The sequence below is a fragment of the Somniosus microcephalus genome, chromosome 14 (genome assembly GCF_052327205.1).
Source record: "Somniosus microcephalus isolate GS21.2 chromosome 14, FLI_Smic_1.0, whole genome shotgun sequence".
Classification (NCBI taxonomy): Eukaryota; Metazoa; Chordata; class Chondrichthyes; order Squaliformes; family Somniosidae; genus Somniosus; species Somniosus microcephalus.
In genome coordinates, this window is record NC_141000.1 from 73,918,114 (window position 1) to 73,937,715 (window position 19,602).

The window sequence follows — 19,602 nt, forward strand, 5'->3', positions numbered from 1 at the left end:
AGGACGTTCCCTTTAATTAGCGCCCCCCGGGGCCCGCGCTGGTTGTGTTGCGTTCCTTTTTCCAAACGCTCCGGCCGCCCGCCGCACAATGGGGCGGTCCGACTGAAGTTTGCAATCGGGGCGGCCAAAGGGCGTTGCACGAGGATGTGACGTCATTTTCTGCGCGCGCATCCGGGCGGGCGCTAAACTTTGCGCCGGCGCTAACGGGCAACTTAATTTGGGGCGGGGCGCAAACTGCGCTGCGCCCGGGCGCTACACGCATAGCGCCCGGAAATCACTTCTCTTAAGGCGCTAACTGCTGGCGCAAGCGACTGAAAATCTAGCCCCTGGTGTATGGGGTAATAGTGGTTACAAGCATGCATCCTGGACCACCAATGGATTATAGAAACTTACAGCACACAGGAGGCCATTCGGCCCGACGTGCCCGTGCTGACTCTTTGAAGGAGCAGTCATGCTTAGTCACACATCCCCACTTATAGTCTGTAACCCTGGAAGTTCCTCATCCTGTCCAAGTACCTGTCCAACTCCCTTTTAAAATGATTTATGGAATCAGCTTTCACCACCTTTTCAGGTAAAGCGTTCCAGATCCCGACAACTCTCTGAAAGAAATTCTCCTCATCTTTTGCCAATGATTTTAAATCTATGACCTCTGGTTATTAACACACTTGCCAGAGGGAATATTTATTCTCTATCTACTCTATCAAAACGTCTCATCATCTTGAAAACCTCTATTAGGCTACCTCTTAACCTTCTTTGTTCCAAGACGAACAGTCCTAACTTTTTCAACCTCTCCTCATAACTGAAGTTCCTCATCCCTGGTAATATCCTGGTAAACCTTCTCTGTACCCTTTCGAAGGCCTTTCCTGAAGTGTGGTGCCCAGAATTGTCCACAATACTGCAGCTGAGGCCTAACAGTGATTTATAAAGTCCTAGCATGATCTTTTTGCTTTTATATTCTATTCCTCTATTTATAAACCCAAGTGACCCATCTGCATTTCTAACCACCTTATCAACTTGCCCTGCCACCTTTAAGAATTTGTGTATAAGGACACCAAGGTCTCTCTGCTCATCTACACTTTTCAAAGTCATGCTATTTATAGTAGACTGTCTTTCCATATTAGTACTGCCAAAGTGCATCACTTCACACTTGTCCGCATTGAACTCCATCTGCCCTGTTTCTGTCTATTTCACCATCCTGTCTATGACATTCTGAAGTCTACAACTATCCTTATCACTATCTACTACATTGCCAAGTTTTGTATCATCTGCAAACTTTATAATGTTGCTGTCATCTAAGTAATTTATAAAAATTGAAAAAAGTAACTGATCCTTGGGGAACACCACTGCAAACCATCTCCCCTTCTGAAAAACATTGTGCGGTGTCACCACACAATGCTCGTGACAGACTTCATATAATAGTCACAATAAATATCAGTCATTAGTTACCAGGATTACAACATAAACTGGGATAATTCTCAGGTTAATTATACCCAACATGGCCTCATTCACAACCAAAACCTGAATCAGAGGAGCCAAATCAGAGACCCACCCACAGACAGACAAAATCAGAGACAGTCAAGAATGACAACCTCAACCAACAGTACCACCAGTAGACAGGACATTCCTGTATCCCATTCCCCACACAAATTGAACCCCAGAGACTAAGAACAAACAAATTGCTTCAACAATGATGTTGAAAAATCTAAAAGTATCAATATAGTCTGTCTTCAAGCACTGTGAAATCAAAATGTGCAGTGTCTTCATAAAATATAGATTTGAATGTAAGAAAACTCTTGAAACATCTACATAAAAGAGCATATATGAGCGAAAGGTGCTTTAGGGTAAGCCATATCCATGCAGCGATTTTCTGGTGTTCATTTCATGATGAACTAAACCCCTAATAAGACAAGCTATTTCACATCTAAACACATTTTTCTTTAGCTGTAATACATCTATGTTCTGAGGTAGTTGTGCACACTTTTGTTGAATATATCAATTATATAACTATCACAGTTGATTGAGAAAATAAAAATAATTTTAACTTAAGTTGCCTGCCCAGTGCCTTCTCAGAGGAAGTAGTGCAAGACACAATTAATAGAAAAGACAAACAAAATCAAACATATAAAATATATATATATATTGGCTCACCAATGCCATATTTATTCCGGTAATATTCTTTTGTGAATTCATCACAATCACAGAGGATAACCTTCCGTCCCCAGGCATTTATCACTGTCCCAATCATCAGGTCGCAGTCCTTGTAGAACTCCTGGGTCACATTTCCAGTCTAGAATATTACAATTATAATTGTGTAAGAGTGTATCAATAATTTGGTGAGCCTTTTTAAACACATTATAGTGGGTAAATCTTTAAGTGTTGACTTTGGTTACCTACATTGAGGCTATCCAGGATATAGCGGCTTCCACGCCCCATTGGTCCGAAAGTGTTCAGTAGTGTACAGTCTGTAATCTCACCAGGATGATATAACCGATCTGGAACATGCTTTCAACGAAAATAGAATATTCAGAACGATATCAGGGAGATATTCTTGTCTTCAAAGTAACAGGCACTGTTCTGACAAGGGAGCAGGCCATACTAGATTTAGTGATGAGTAATGAGCCAGAAGTAGTTAACAATCTGACAGTAAGGGAACAGCTTGTGAACAGTGACTATAGCCAATGTTCCCTTTAAGCTGCGCGGGCACGCAGCGCTTCAGGGGTCCTGCGCAGCCGACGAGCCGGCTTTTAAATTGAAAAAAACCGCATGTGCGGGCTTTTGAATGGGCCACGCAGCCATTTAAAGGGGCCTCATAGCCCAAAAAAAAATTACGGGGAACATTGACTGTGACATGATTGAATTTGATGTTAAGTTTGAGAGGGAGAAGGGAGAGTCACAAACCAAGGTTTTAAACTTAAGTAAGGCCGACTTTGAAGGAATGAGACATAAACTGACCACAGTAAACTGGGCTGAAATGTTAACGGGCAAACCTACAGACAAACAGTATTCAAAGAATTATTTGGTACAAGGCCAGTACATACCCCCTAAAAGGCAAAAGCTCCACTTGTGTAGTTAGGCAAACACAGTTAACAAATGAGGTAAGATACAGTATAAAGCTAAAAGAAAAGGCTTACACAAATTTTCTCCATCCATCCGTTCAACACATGCCACTACTCATACTTATAGGTCTCTTTCTTCTCTCCTTGCAGGAGAAGAGAACATAGAACACAAGGGAGCAGCAGAGAACTGGAGGTGGCCCTCCAGCTGTCTCACAACTAACAAGTGGAGAGGAGCAGTCGCTGGAAATCAGTGGCGTCTCGGCGTGCCCGGCCATCGGAGATGGGGAGATGGGGGCCTCCCAGCTACCTAGTGACAGAATTAAATATCAGACCGCCACATGGCATACAACACTCACTCATGTTTACTTGATGTCAATAGCGAGTGAAATATGATCATGTGCATAATGATAACTTCAAACATTCTTATCTTCACAGTACTCATTCGTGTCTCTTATCTTCCACAAGGCATTCACGCGTCCAGCAGAAGGTGGATAAGGTCGCCGCCGACAACTTCTCAGAGGAACCAAGGGTGCACTGTCACAGGACTCATGCAGACTATTCACCAGCTCATATACTCACACTTCTGTGGGACCAGTAAGGCAGATAGTTGGGTTTTCACCTGGTGACTCACACATCACAAGTGAGCAAGAGCAGATGGTAGAGTTAGGGACAGCAGTGGAGAGTCCACTTTGGAGGGCACAGCAGTCTCCAAGCTCTCCTCAGCTGGACACAGATGCTGTACCTCGGGCCGTCAACGAACATGATACTTCTTGAGCAGCAGCAAAGAATGTGTGATTATAGTAATCTGGGATGTTATGATTAAGATTATCCACCAGGTGGTGCTGTAGCCAGTGTTGCCACTAGTTTTAGGAGGGAAGATCTTTCGAGTGTGGAATGCCTGGATGCAGGCCTGCCTGGTTGTTTCGTAGTTGTTTAATAAAGTACTCGTATTAATTCTAATACCTCGCCTCTTCGAGTTCCTTGTCTCACTACATGGACTTATCACATTTGGCGACGAGGTAAAAAGGACCCTGAATAAAGAGAAGTCTGCCGGGACTTTTAAACAACAAAATCACGAGCTAAAGTTAGCTACCAGTTGGATGAGAGCATGGCTGCTACGGTAGGAACGGTCTCCGCTTTTGATACTCAAGCACAAACCTGGGAGGAATACTGTGAAGTGTTGGGTTATTTCTTCGAAGCAAATGAAATAAATGATGCCGGAAAAAGGAAAGCCATTCTGCTTAGTTCAGTGGGAAGCCAAACCTACAGTTTGATGAGGAATCTGCTCAGTCCTGAAAAGCCTGGAGACAAATCATTTGTTGAATTAGTGGCCTTGCTAAAAGAACATTTCAACCCTAAGCCTAGTGAGATTGTACAGCGGTTCAAGTTTAATTCAAGGAACAGAAAAGAGGAAGAGAGCATAATGGACTATGTAGCGGTGTTGCGTAAATTAGCACAAGATTGCAATTATGGGAACAACCTGAAGGAAATGCTGAGAGATAGGCTAGTTTGCGGAATAATGGACGACCGAATGCAGCGTAGATTATTATCCGAGACTGGGCTTACTTATGAAAAAGCATTGGAACTTGCTCAAGCCATAGAGACAGTGAACCGAGATGTAAAAGAAATACAGGGTTCAGACAGGGCTAATGCTAAGCAAGTTGCAGGTCAGATTATTGTGCACAAATTAAACATGCGTCAGAAACCACAACGTGAGCATGTGAAGGCATGTTATAGATGTAAGGGCGATCACTTGGTGAGTGAATGCTGGTTTCTGGAGGAAAATTGGCACAAGTGTGGGAAACAAGGACACATAAAACGAGCATGCACTGCAAAATCACCTGTGGAGGAATCCAAACCAAAAGGGTGAGGAAAGCAAAACCAAGGAAGAGAAGTGAAAAAACATGGAGCACACCACATCAGCGGGGAAGCTGAGGAAGAAGAGGACATGTTCATAATGTATAGCATGTTAGAGAACATTCCAAAAGTGGCTCCTATCACATTGCAACTGACAGTAAATGACTCTAAGGTGAACTTTGAAGCCGATACAGGGTGCGGTGTAACCATAATGAACAAGGCAGAGTACTCAAAATTGTGGAACCGGGCAAAAGTTCCAGAGTTAAAGTCTTGCTCTCTGCATCTTAAAACATATACAGGTGAACGAGTAGCGACATTAGGTGCAGCTAATGTGACTGTGCAGCACAGGGACACAGTGGAACAGCTACCTGTAGTTATAGTATCGGGTACCGGACCAAACCTGTTAGGTCGGTGCTGGATAAAAGAACTTAAATTAGACTGGGGAGCAGTAAATCAAATAGATGAGGGCAAACAGTTGACTTTGCAAGAAGTGTTGAGTGAACATGAGAATGTGTCCAAGGAGGAACTTGGTGTAGGAATTGTCAGATTCCTAATCAAAAGACTGAGATCGAGTCAGTCTGTTAACCAAACGAAGTTTAATACTGTTTTGCAGAAGTAACAATCAAACGCAGGAGAACTAACAAACAGGTCTATGCTCAATGCTGGCTCCATGAGGACTGAGGGAGAGAGCTCCACCCTCTGACCTCATGACATCATCACATTTCCCGCCGTTGGGAACGTCACATGACCCACGTGGTGACATCATCGTGTTTGGTCTTAACCCTCTAGAGACCGCGCTATTTACATGTAGTAAAACGAATACAGGTACAGATTCATTCCGTTACAGATAATTATGTATATCGATATAAGAGTCCCTTGGTGGCTCTGCCACATGCGCCCCCCCAGAATTGTCTTTAACAGTGAAAGTCAATCGAAGAGGAGGTTGGACAAGTCTGTTCGAATGACTCCTATATTCCCAGAGAGGAATTTGTTGAGCGGTAGATGGGCTGACAGGTGGAACGATCCATTCGGACGTAGTAGCAGCGGGCGGTCGACCGCGGCGTGGTGGCTGTGCAGTTTCGACCGGCCGGTCGAGGTCCAGGTGCACGGGCTTGAGGCGGTCAATCGAAATGTAGTCGGGTTTGCCCCCGATGTCGACCAAAAAACTCTTGTCACCTGCCTCCCGCACCCGGAAGGGGCCCGTATAAGGAGGCTGGAGTGGACCGCGATGGGCATCATGGCGAACGAAGACAAACTCGGCCTGCCTTAACTCCGTTGGAATATGAGAGGAAGGAAGGCCGTGGTGCGACGTCGGAATCGGCTTAAAGGAGTCGGACGTTTCTCGGTGGGTGCTGAGTTGATCAGCCGCAGACCACGGCTTAGTTGGCGATGGCAATAAATCGCCCGGCACCCGGAGTGGCTGGCCATACGCCAGTTCCGCGGAAGATGACTGCAGGTCTTCTTTAGGTGCCATGCGCAAACCAAGCAGAACCCACGGGAGCCGATCTACCCATGCAGTGCCCTGAAGGGTGGCCCTTAGCGACACTTTTAGCGACCGACGGAAACGCTCACACAACCCGTTCGCCTGCGGGTGGTAGGCCGTGGTGCAATGGAGCTTGGTGCCCAAACCTGAGGCTACAGCGTTCCAAAGTTCAGACGAAAACTGTGGACAGCGGTCGGACGAAATATCTGATGGGACACCGAAACATGCGACCCACGAGGAGATAAAAGCCCTGGCGACATCAGCGGAGGTAGTAGACACCAAAGGAACCGCCTCTGGCCATCTTGTAGTGCGGTCGACCATGGTCAGGAGGTGTGTGAACCCTTGTGATGGCAGAAGCGGCCCAACGAGGTCTACGTGGACATGGTCGAAACGGCGTTCTGGCACTTCAAAAGTGGCCAAGGGGGCTTTTACATGTCGTTGAACCTTAGATTTTTGACACACGACGCAGGTGTTAGCCCAGTCGCGAACATCTTTACGCATCCCCCTCCAGACGAATTTAGATACCAGTAATCTTTGAGATGCCTTCACGCCAGGGTGCGAAAGTCCGTGTATGGCATCGAAAACTTTGCGACGCCAGGAGGTCGTAACGATCGGGCGGGGATCCCCCAAGGAGACGTCGCAGAGCACGGAAGTGCCTGCTGAGTGGAACTGCACATCTGCTAGCTGGAGGCAGGAGGAGTCGGAACGGAACGCCTGTGTTTCCGGATCGGTGGCTTGGTCGGCAGCCAGTTGGGAATAGTCGATCCCCAGCTGAACGGCTTGGACGGTCGCACGCGAAAGACAATCAGCCACCACGTTGTCCTTTCCGGCCACGTGCTGGATGTCGGTAGTAAACTCTGAAATAAAGGTAAGTTGTCGCTGCTGTCGAGCCGACCACGGTTCGGCGGTCTTGGCCATAGCAAACGTCAGTGGCTTGTGATCCACGAACACGGTGAAGTGGCGTCCCTCTAATAAAAATCGAAAATGGCGGATAGCCAGAAACAGCGCCAACAACTCCCTGTCAAACGTGCTGTATTTGCGCTCATCACATCGTAGTTGGCGACTAAAAAGCGCCAGTGGCTGCCACGTGCCGCTGACCGACTGTTCTTGCATGGCGTCTATGGCGTAGTCCGAAGTGTCGGTCGTGAGAGCGATAGTGGCACCCGGCAGTGGGTGTGCCAACATAGTTGCGTTTGCAAGAGCGGTCTTCGTGTCGCTGAAGGCGCAGTCCATCTCGGGCGTCCAAACCACGGGCCCTTTACCCGGCTATCCCCTGAGAGCCTCATAGAGTGGTTGCATAAGTTGAGCAGCCCTGGGAACGAAACGTTGGTAAAAATTTACCATACCCAGGAACTCCTGGAGGGCCTTGATGGACTGCGGCCGTGGAAACGCTGTAAACGCCTCTACCTTCGACTGAAGCGGCATCGCACCCTCCGAAGTGGTGCGGTGGCCCAAGGAGTCGATATGTGGTAGGCCGAACTGACATTTGGCTGGGTTGATTATCAAACCATGTTGATGGAGGCGGCAAAAGAGGGTGTGCAACTGGCAGATGTGTTCCTCTTTGGTGGAGCTGGCGATCAGAATATCGTCAAGGTAGACGAATAAAAAGGGAAGGTCCCGCAGCACCGAATCCATCAGATGCTGAAACGCCTGCGCTGCATTCTTAAGTCCAAACGGCATCCGGAGGAACTCGAAGAGGCCAAAGGGAGTAATGACCGCCGTCTTTTGGATGTCTTGGGGGTGTACAGGCACTTGATGGTATCCCCGTACGAGGTCGACCTTCAAGAATATTGACTTTCCCGCCAAATGCGCGGAGAAATCCTGTATATGTGGTATTGGGTACCGATCGGGAGTTGTAACGCCATTAAGGCGTCGGTAGTCACCGCATGGCCGCCATCCGCCACCGGGTTTCGGGACGATATGGAGTGGCGAGGACCAGGGACTATTCGACCGGCGAATAATCCCCAACCGCTCCATTGTGGCGAATTCTGCCTTAGCGGCCGCGAGTTTGGTGGGTTCCAGGCGCCGAGCTCGTGCGTAAACTGGAGAGCCGGTCGTTGCGATGTGGTGCTCCACGCCGTGTTTGGCGGTGGATGAGGAGAAAGTAGGCTTGGTTAGCTCCGGAAATTCCCCGAGCAGGCGAGTGAATTCATTAGGCACAGGCGTAGCACAGGAGACCGTGTGCGACACAACTGTTCTGCGGAAACAAGGGATGGAGTTGAAAGTGGCCGCGTTAATCAGACGGCGATTTCTCATGTCCACCAAAAGGCTGTTGGCGCATAAAAAATCTGCGCCGAGGATGGCTTGCGAGATTTTGGCGGTGATGAAGTCCCATTGAAAACGCTGTCCGCCGAAACACACCTGGGCTCGCCGTTTACCGAAAGTACGGATAGCACCGCCGTTGGCGGCCTGGAGGGGAAAACCACGCCTCCCAGTCCGGATGTCGAGGACGGAGGGGGGCAGGATGCTACACTGCGCCCGTGTCGCATAAAAATCGTCGGCCGGAGATGGAATCAGTAATATAAAGGAGCTTCCCGGAATCGCTGATCGCCATCACGGCCGTGGTACATCCCTCAGGCTCGGGCTTCCTTTCCCGGACTTGGCGCTGGTATTTTTGCTTCGGTTGAGGCGTGAAACTGCAGGGAGGCCGGCAGCATCTGGCTCTCGCACCGAAACGGGCGTGGTAAAAGCACTAGCCGGGGGATGGAGGCGTCGGGGCAGAATCCGCGAGGGGGGGACGCCTCGTGGCGGCGCAGAACTGCTGCATGACCGCATAAATGGTGTCTGCCTCAGTGGCAAGTGCGACGCAATCCGTAGCATCCAATCTTGCGAGGGCTGCCTGTACCTGCTTGGGCAATTGGCTCAAAAACAACTCTCGAAAGAGGAAGCATTGCGGTTCGGAGCCAAGGAGTGTGAGCATCTGGCACATTAACTCCGATGGCTTGGAGTCGCCTAACCCGGGCAGCATAAGTAAACGGCGTACGCGTCCCGCCTTCGTGAGGCCGAAAACCTGAATTAACCGCGCTTTTAGTATTTCGTACTTGCCGTCGACCGGGGGGTTTTCAAGCAGGTTGATGATCCTTGAAGCCGTGGAGCCGTCAAGTGTGGAGACCACGTAGAGGTAACGGGTCTGATCCGCCACGATGTTACGCAGTTCAAACTGACCTTCCGCTTGCACGAACCAGGAGGCCGCCTGTTGTTCCCAGAACTGAGGGAGCTTCAAAGCCACCGCGTTCGCTTCCATCATCTCGTTGCGCGTCGCTTCCTCCGCGAAGATCGTTCGCAAAAGTTCGGGGTCACCACTGTAGGAATTGTCAGATTCCTAATCAAAAGACTGAGATCGAGTCAGTCTGTTAACCAAACGAAGTTTAATACTGTTTTGCAGAAGTAACAATCAAATGCAGGAGAACTAACAAACAGGTCTATGCTCAATGCTGGCTCCACGAGGACAGAGGGAGAGAGCTCCACCCTCTGACCTCATGACGTTGTGGGGGACTACGGTCTCCCGCGTAAAGAAATAGGCAACACAGCGAGCTAAAAGAAATAGGTCTTTACTCCAACTCTCACAATGCAGTACTGAATTCGCGAAGCCCGCGAACCTGTGATGACTCACGGATTGGTCACCTGCTGGAACCTGATTGGTTTTCCTTCTATCAGCAGCAGGCAAGTCTGAACGTGCCTTATTCCTCTCAGCTTGCAACTGTCTTGCGGGGGGAGGGGAATACAGCAGTTAAAAGGGGATTATACAGGTTTATCTACATACACACAGTGTTTCCCAATGTGGCAACGCCACATACGCCCCCCCAGAATCCTCGTTAACTGTAAAAGTCAGTCTCTGTGGAGGTTTGACCAAGCGGCCGTAGCGGCTGTAGTAGCCATCTGGCGTATGAGGAGGGCTGTCTGGGAGGTCGGCCGGTTGGTTCGTCGGCTGGTCTGGTGGCTGGTCTGCCGGTGGGCTGGCTGGACGGGCTGCCGGCGAAGGTGGGGCGGCGGCCGGGAAGTAAGGTTCTGGCGTGTCTTGATCCTCTTGTGGGGCCGCCGCCAACGCGGGAGGTCTGCCCCGCCGTGGGGGAAGAGCCGGCCGAAACGGGAAGCTGAGGCCCAGGTGCGCCGGTTTGAGGCGGTCTACTGAAATAAGGTCCGGCTTCCCGCCGACATCGATAAGAAAAGCTTTGTCCCCCGTCTCCAATACTGGGAAGGGGCCGGTGTATGGTGCCTGCAGCGGGCCTCTGTGCGCGTCCCGGCGCACGAAGACGAACTCCGCATGTCGTAAGTCTCGAGGCACGTAGGACGGCTGCGGGCCGTGTTGCGAAGTGGGCACTGGACGGAATTGCTGGGCCGCGTCCTGGTGCAGGGAAAGCTGTCTGGCGGCCGACCACGGCTCCGTTGTCAGGGGGAGGAAGTCGCCTGGTACTCTGAGCGGTTGGCCGTAGACCATCTTGGCCGCAGAGGCGCGGAGGTCCTCTTTGGGCGCGGTACGCAATCCCAGGAGAACCCAGGGTAGTTTGTCGATCCAGCTGGCGTCGGCCAGGCTGGCGCGGAGGGAGGCTTTCAAAGAACGATGAAAGCGCTCGCAGAGCCCGTTGGCCTGCGGGTGGTAGGCTGTTGTCCTGTGCAACTTGGTGCCGAGGCCGGCGATGATGGCATTCCACAAGTGGGAGGTGAACTGGGGGCCTCTGTCCGAGGATATGTCGGTCGGCACGCCGAACCGGGCCACCCATGTCGAGACGAATGCTCGTGCGACGTCGGTCGTGGTGGTGAAGGCGAGGGGAACCACCTCGGGCCATCTGGTGGTGCGGTCAACGATCGTGAGCAGGTGTGTAAAACTGTGCAATGGCGGCAAGGGGCCTACCAGATCGACGTGGACGTGGTCGAAACGCCTCTCGGGCACCGGGAAACACTCCAATGGCGCCTTGGTGTGCTGCTGGACCTTAGCGCGCTGACACGGCACGCATGTGTTGGTCCAGTCTCTCACATCCTTGTGGAGTCCAGGCCAGACGAACTTGGCGGACATAAGTTTCTGGACGCACGCATCCCTGGATGTGAAAGGCCGTGGATGAGGTCGAAAACTCGCTTGCGCCAGGCGGATGGAATGACCGGCCCAGGCGAGGGGACTGAGACGTCGCACAGGAGGGTTGTGCCGGCTGCGTGGATGTCGGCCAGGGTGAGGCTGGTAGTTGACGTCCTGAGGGCCTGGATCTCCGCGTCAGCAGCCTGGTCTCTCGCCATGCTGGCATAGTCGACACCCAGGTGCACTGCGTGGAGCGAGGGTCTTGAGAGGCAGTCGGCCACCAAATTGTCCTTGCCGGCGACGTGGCGGATGTCCGTGGTGAACTCCGAGATGAAGTTGAGTTGGCGCTGTTGGCGCGCGGACCAGGGTTCGGTTACTTTGGCCATGGCGAAAGTGAGCGGCTTGTGGTCCACGAATGGGGTGAACGGCCGGCCTTCCAGAAGGAAACGGAAGTGCCGGATTGCCAGGAACAGGGCCAGAAGCTCTCTGTCGAACGTGCTGTAGGCCTGCTCGTTCTTGTGCAGCTGTCGGCTGGAAAATGCCAGTGGCTGCCACGCGCCTTCGACCCACTGTTGCTGGACGGCACCGATGGCGTAATCCGAGGCGTCCGTGGTGAGGGCGGTCTTGGCGCCTGGGATGGGGTGGGCCAGTAGTGTGGCGTTGGCCAAGGCGCTTTTGGTCTGGTGGAAGGCTGTCGCCATCTCGCTGGACCAGGTGAGTTGCTCTTTGCCCGTTTTGCCCCTGGTGGCTTCGTAGAGGGGAGCGCATGAGTGCGGCAGCCTTGGGCACGAACCGGTGATAGAAATTGAACATCCCCAAAAATTCCTGCAGCGCCTTAACCGAGGTGGGCTGGGGAAAGTCCGCCACCGCCTGCACCTTGGAAGGTAGGGGAATGGCTCCCCTTGGCGAGATTCTGTGGCCGAGAAAGTCAATTTGGGCTGCTCCGAACTGGCATTTGGCCGGGTTGACGATTAGCCCGTGTTGGCTGAGGCGCTGGAAAAGGGAGCGCAAATGCGCGATGTGCTCGGCCTTACTGGTACTGGCCACGAGGATATCGTCCAGATAGACGAACAGAAAGCTCAGGTCCCGTAGGACGGAGTCCATGAGCCGTTGGAAGGCCTGTGCGGCGTTCTTAAGCCCGAAGGGCATGCGCAGGAACTCAAACAGTCCGAAGGGGGTGATGACCGCCGTCTTCTGGACGTCTGCGTGGTGGACGGGGACCTGATGGTAGCCGCGAATCAGGTCGACCTTGGAAAAGACGGACTTTCCTGCTAGGTGTGCCGAGAAGTCTTGGATGTGCGGAATGGGGTATCTATCGGGCGTGGTGGCATCGTTGAGCCATCTGTAGTCGCCGCAGGGGCGCCAGCCACCGCCCGGCTTGGGCACAATGTGGAGGGGGGACAACCAAGGGCTGTTCGAGCGGCGGATGATGCCCAGTTTTTCCATCGTGGCGAATTCTTCCTTGGCCACTGCCATCTTGGCTGGGTCCAGGCGTCTGGCTCGAGCGAACACTGGTGGTCCCGTAGTGGCGATGTGGTGCTCGACCCCATGCTTGGCTGCCGCGGCTGAGAAGGTCGGTTGTGTGAGCCTCGGGAAATCTGCGAGTAGGCGGGCGTAGTCGTCATGCGCCGGGGCGGAGCAGGACCCGACGAGGGCCGGGCTGTTGCTCTGCTGGCAGGCCAGTGAAGCGAAAGTTGCTGACTCGATCAGGCGCCTGTCGCGGACGTCGACCAGGAGTCCGTGGGCGCAAAGAAAATCGGCACCCAGCAAAGGATGTGCCACCGAGGCCGTGACGAAATCCCACGTAAATCGCTGGCCGTTGAAACAAACCTCGGCCCGTCGCTTTCCGAAAGTAGCGATGGCTGCGCCATTTGCCGCCACGAGGGGTGGGCCGCTGCGGCCTGCCTGGATGTCGAGCTGGGAGGCAGGAATTATGCTGCATTGGGCTCCGGTGTCGCAAAGGAATCTGCGCCCTGAAAGAGAGTCGGTTATGTACAGCAGTTTACCTGCGGTGCCGATGGCCATCGTGGCGGCAGGGGTGCGGTCGAGCGGGCCTAGGCGGCGGCGCGGGGCTGGTGCGTTGGGCCGGGCAGCCATCTTGGTTTGATCGAAAGAGCAGGGTGCTCTGCAGCGTTGGGCCTTGTGGCCGAAACGCGCGTGGTAGTAGCATAGTTCTGCGGCCTGGCGTGGCGGCGCGCGCTCGGTGGTGTCGGGGAGCCTCGCAGCTGCACAGCCGAGTTGGGCGATGGCGAAAACTTTGTCCGCGGCGGCTGCCAGTTGTACGCAGTCCGTGATCGGGGACCCCGCGAGGGCAGTCTGTACCTGCTGAGGAAGCAGGCTGAGGAAAAGGGCCCGAAACAAAAAGCACTGCGGTTCAGAGCCCAGGAGCGCAAGCATGCGGCTCATCAACTGGGTCGGGGTAGAATCGCCGAGGCCTGGTAGTGAGAGAAGCCTGCGGGCCCTCTCCTCCTTGGACAGGTCGTAAGCCTGCAGCAAGCGGCCCTTAATGGTTGAGTACTTGCCGGTCTGTGGTGGGTTCCCCAGCAGGTCGAGAACTTCGGCGGCGGTAGAGCTTGCTAGTGCTGAGACTACGTGGAGGTACCTTTCTTCATCATCTTGAACCCTGCGAAGGGTGAATTGGGCCTCCGAGTGCGCGAACCAAGCTGGTGCTTGGTGTTCCCAGAAGGTGGGGAGCTTCAAGGACGTGGCGCCGGCTGACATCAGGCTGCTGCTGGTTGCCATCGGGTCGTTGCTGGCCTCTGTAGGGCTGCATGAGTCGGGGGCTTCGGCCGCCGACATTCGGGGTCACCAATGTGGGGGACTACGGTCTCCCGCGTAAAGAAATAGGCAACACAGCGAGCTACAAGAAATAGGTCTTTACTCCAACTCTCACAATACAGTACTGAATTCGTGAAGCCCGCGAACCTGTGATGACTCACGGATTGGTCACCTGCTGCAACCTGATTGGTTTTCCTTCTATCAGCAGCAGGCAAGTCTGAACGTGCCTTATTCCTCTCAGCTTGCAACTGTCTTGCGGGGGGAGGGGAATACAGCAGTTAAAAGGGGATTATACAGGTTTATCTACATACACACAGTGTTTCCCCAAACGTCATCACGTTTCCTGCCGTTGGGAATGTCACGTGACCCATGTGGTGACGTCATCGCGTTTGGTCTTAACCCTCTAGAGACCGCGCTATTTACATGTGGTAAAACGAATACAGGTACAGATTCATTCTGTTACAGATAATTATGTACATCGATATAAGAGTCCCTTGGTGGCTCTGCCACATTGGCACATTTAATGGCCCTCCAGCTAAGATTTATGCAGACAAGGAGGCACCGCCAAGGTTTTTTAAACAACGACCTGTGCCTTATGCCATGAAACCAAAGGTAGAGGGTGAGCTTGACCGTCTATTGAGAGAGAAGATACTGGAGCCAGTGAAATGTTCAGAATGGGCAGCTCCCATTGTACCTGTTTTAAAACCGGACAATTCGGTAAGACTCTGTGGAGACTATAGATTGACAGTTAATCAGGTGTCCAAACTGGAGCAGTATCCTATACCCAAAACAGAGGATCTCTTTGCAAACCTAGCTGGAGGAAAGAAATTCACAAAGTTGGATATGAGTCATGCTTACTTGCAGATTACACTGGATGACAAATCAAAGAAGTATGGCACCATAAATACACACAAGGGCTTGTTTACATATAACCGCTTACTGTTTGGTGTCTCATCTAGTCCAGCTATCTTCCAGAGGACAATCGAAGGTGTACTGCAAGGGATTCCACATGTTTCCATCTATCTGGATGACATTCTGGTGACGGGAAGAACCGACCAGGAGCATCTGAGCACTCTGAGAGAGGTACTACAGAGATTGGAGAGGGCAGGGTTCTGGCTCAAGAGGAGTAAGTGCACTTTCCTGGGGAATGAAGCAGTGTTCCTGGGACACAGAGTGGATGCCATCGGGCTCCATCCACTCAAGCAGAAGGTACAAGCACTGCAGGACGCCCCTGCTCCTACCAATGTGGCTGAGTTAAAAGCTTACCTGGGACTGCTGAACTATTATAACAGGTTTTTACCAAACTTGTCAACTGTGTTAGCACCTCTTCACAAACTACTGCGCAAGGAGACACAGTGGCAGTGGGGAGAGGAGCAGGGGGTTTCATTTGAACAGTCCAAGAAACTGATGCTGTCGTCGGATGTGCTGGTTCACTACAATGCAGAGAAAGACATCATTCTCTCTTGTGACGCTTCACCTTACGGGGTGGGGGCAGTTCTTTCACACTGCATGGAAGATGGAACTGAAAGACCAACAGGGTTTATGTCTCGAACTCTAACACCAGTGGAAAAAAACTATTCCCAGTTAGACAAAGAGGGGTTAGCAGTAATGTTTGGGTTACAGAGGTTCCACAAGTACATATATGGCAGGAAGTTCACCATATGCACCGATCATAAACCTCTTCTCTCTCTTTTCAATGAAATGAAAGCAGTTCCACAGATGGTGTCACCCCGGATCCAGAGGTGGGCCGTGACGTTGAGGGCATATGAGTATGTCATCGTCTACAAGGCGGGCAAGTACCATGGGAACGCAGATGCCTTGAGCCGTCTTCCACTGCCAGGCACACCTATCCTTGCAGCTCCAGAGGACAGAGTTTTGATGTTGGAGGACACTGACACGGCACTTGTGACTGCAGAGCAAGTATGAACATGGACAGGTAAAGATCCAGTACTGTCTAGAGTTCGAGAATATGTGGTGAGGGGATGGCCACAACATCCAGAAGGGACTGACTTCATACCCTACAGTGTCAGGAAAACAGAGCTGAGTGTGCAGGATGGTTGCGTATTGTGGGGAGCACGAGTGATTATTCTACAGCCAGCACGACAGTCTATCCTAGGGCAACTACATCAGTGTCATCCTGGGGTCTCGCGTATGAAAGTCTTGGCTAGGAGTTACTTGTGGTGGCCAAAGCTAGATGAGGAGATAGAAAATCTAGTCAAGACATGCAGCACTTGTCAGGTACACAGGAAGGCGCCAGCAGCGGCTCCTCTCCACCCCTGGGAGTGGCCGGATAAACCATGGAGGAGATTGCACTTAGATTATGCGGGTACATTCATGGGGAAGATGTTCCTCATAATCATTGATGCACATTCCAAATTGATGGATGTTTATCCTGTAAATTCTGCTTCCTCCACTACTAATATAGACTGCCTGCATCAGAGCTTCAGTAATCAAGGGCTACCGGAGATCGTGGTAAATGACAATGCCACTTGTTTTGTGAGTACAGAGACAAAAGAGTTCATGAGGAAAAATGGCATAGTGCAGGTGACCTCAGCTCCGTATCATCCATCCTCAAATGGACTTGCGGAGAGAGCCGTACAAACATTTAAAGAGATGATGAAAAAAAGTGCAGAAGGGAGTTTAGCAGACAAAGTGTCACGGGTTCTGTTCAGCTACAGAATAACACCTCAATCCACCATAGGACTCTCTCCTGCTGAGATGTTATTAGGTCGTAGACTACGCTCCACTCTTGACCTTGTCCACCCAGACCTAAAGAGGAAAATGGAAAACAGACAAAACAAACAAAAAGAGAACCATGACAAAAGAACAAAGAGCCGAAGTTTTGGAGAAGGAGATGCGGTCCTTACCAGGAATTTCAGTTATGGACCAAAGTGGATTCTGGCTTCATAGACTCAATGACAGGTCCAGTATCATACAAGGTCATGTTGGGAGATGGTAGGGTAGTATGCAGACACGTAGATCAGATACTTACCAGACAAGGGGAAATTGAAATGAAGGTTCCAGATGCAATGGCTGAGGACAGGTTTGCCCCCAGTTATCCAAGGGCATCTGTGGTGCCACCACCATGGACAGAGACAATTCCACAGGAACCTATTCGTCAAGAGGAAACCATCGTTGCAGAGTCAGATACTCTGAGCACTGCTCAGGAGCAGCTGGTGGCTTCACCACAAACAAGCAGGGACTTTACTGTTAGACGTTCACAAAGGACTCGCAAGCCACCAGAGAGATTGATACTGACCTGTTAGATTCATCAAGTATGGAACATAGTGAATGGAGCCTTCTTATGTGACCCTTAGGAATGGTTGTTTGTTAAGAAATTCATACTGAAATCTTAAGGGAGGAGGAATATAGTAATCTGGGATGTTATGATTAAGGTTATCCACCAGGTGATGCTGTAGCCAGTGCTGCCACTAGTTTTAGGAGGGAAGATCTTTTGAGTGTGGAATGCCTGGATGCAGGCCTGCCTGGTTGTTTCGCAGTTGTTTAATAAAGTACTCGTATTAATTCTAATACCTCGCCTCTTTGAGTTCCTTGTCTCACTACATGGATTTATCACAGTGATGTACTGGCAGGTGTTCCAGTCACACTGTGCACACAGGCAGCGAGATTGCAGGAGTCCATCTCATACATGAGCGGTATGATGTCGCAGGCCGTTGCGATGATGTCTTCGTCCATGGAAAGAGTGGCCACCTGCATGGAGCATCAAACCCGGCAATCACACGAGTGCGTGCAAACCTTCATCAATGGCTTGCACACTATGAATGCCACCATAAATAGGATGACTGATACCCTAACCTTGGTCATTCAGTGCCCCACTGATCTGCAGTAAAGTGTTCTCTAGCACATTGCTAGCAGGGAAGTGCAGCTGGTCCATGAGAGGGATGATGGTGAAAGGGGACATGGAAGTGGGGATTCGGCTCAAAGCGCTTCCACTTCTCACCTATTGCCACCACCACCACCCCCCCCACCAGTCAGTACCCCACATGCTGCCTCGTGTCCTGATGGCTGAATCTACCCCTGCACAGGTGCAGGTGGAGCAGTCTTTGGCGGGACCTTCACGGGCTCTAAAACCTAGAGGACATCGGCCAAGAGCATCTCAGCAGTCAGAGCAGGGATCTGAGCATCCTGCCTCTCCCTCTGCTGAAGCTACAGGGGCTGCACCATGTAGAAGAGCGAGGAAAAGAAAGAGTAAAGATTTGTAGTTGTACAAGGGTATACACATGGGTGTGTTACACAATGTTAGATTGTTAAGTTTCTGTTTTATATGTGAGCCACATAAATATTATTCTTTTGCACCACTTTCCCATCTTGCCCATTCTTGGTTGTTGGCATGCAAGTGACCTTTCCAGTTATGTCATGATGAATGGGAAGACACGATTTGACACCAAGCAATGGTGGTTGGTGAAATGGAGGCTTGATTGGTTGCAGGATTGCTTTGCGTTGGTGGCATTGCGGGTGGGGAAGTGGCTTTTGCATGTGGTTGTTAGATGGGTGCACTGGTGCAACCTAAGTGAACCTCGCAATAATGACGGCATCCTGGGCAGCAATGTGCGCTGCTGGCGGTGCATTGCCTGCATCATCTCCCACCGCCTCCTCCTCCGCCGCCTCCTCCTCGGAATCGTTCGAAGAGGCTCTGTGCTCTGCGCCTTGTTCCTCCTGCAGGTCCAAACCTTGCTGCGCAATGTTGTGCAGAGCGCAGCACACCACGACCATTCTGGAGACCCTGGCTGGGTCGTACTCAAGGGCACCTCCAGATCTGTCAAGGCAGCTGAAGCGCATTTTCAGCATGCCGATGGCTTGTTCAATGACACATCTAGTATTCATTGTATCGCTCCTGGGCCTTAATCCTCTGATTTCTGAGAGGTGTCATCAGCCACGTTTTAAGTAGATGTCTCTTGTCTCCAAGCAGCCAGCCTGTAACTCTGCTTCGAGGTGCGAAGAGATCAGGGAGGATGGACTGCCGTAGGATGAAAGCATGGCAGCTGCGCGGGAATCTTGCGCTCACCTGCATAAAGATCTTTTTGTGGTTGCACAGCAGCTGCACATTGATGGAGTGGAAACCCTTGCAGTTGACGACCACTCCTGGGTGATCTATGGGTGCCTTAATTGCCAGATGTGCGCAGTCAATGACGCCCTGTACCTGTGGGAAGCTAGCCAGAGCTGCAAACCACAGCACCCGGCCATTCTGACTAGTGTCATCGCAGGCGAAGTTCACATAATTGCCAGCCCTGGCAAAGAAGCCATCAGTCACCTGTTTTACGCATTTGTGTGCCGCCGACTGAAATCCTGCAAATATCTCCGGCAGAGCCTTGGAAGGATCCAGAGGCAAAAAAGTTGAGGGCAGTGGTAACTTTGACAGCCACTGGTGAAGCATGGTCACCAGGTCCAGTTGGCAG

General features: G+C 51.4%; 1 protein-coding gene across 2 annotated transcripts in view; it reads right to left on the bottom strand.

Annotated features, from left to right (window-relative positions):
- The window catches only part of efhc2 (EF-hand domain (C-terminal) containing 2), a 210,585-nt gene that overhangs the window by 111,904 nt on the left and 79,079 nt on the right, over nt 1–19,602 (bottom strand). Inside the window, exons 6-7 of one of the 2 annotated variants that reach the window (XM_086006687.1) lie at nt 2,395–2,502; nt 2,149–2,287 (exon numbers count right to left, since the gene is read on the bottom strand). In XM_086006687.1, coding sequence (XP_085862813.1) covers nt 2,149–2,287; nt 2,395–2,502 — 247 coding nt within the window. The remainder of the gene's footprint in view (nt 1–2,148; nt 2,288–2,394; nt 2,503–19,602) is intronic. The other variant, XM_086006688.1, reaches the window with a different exon arrangement.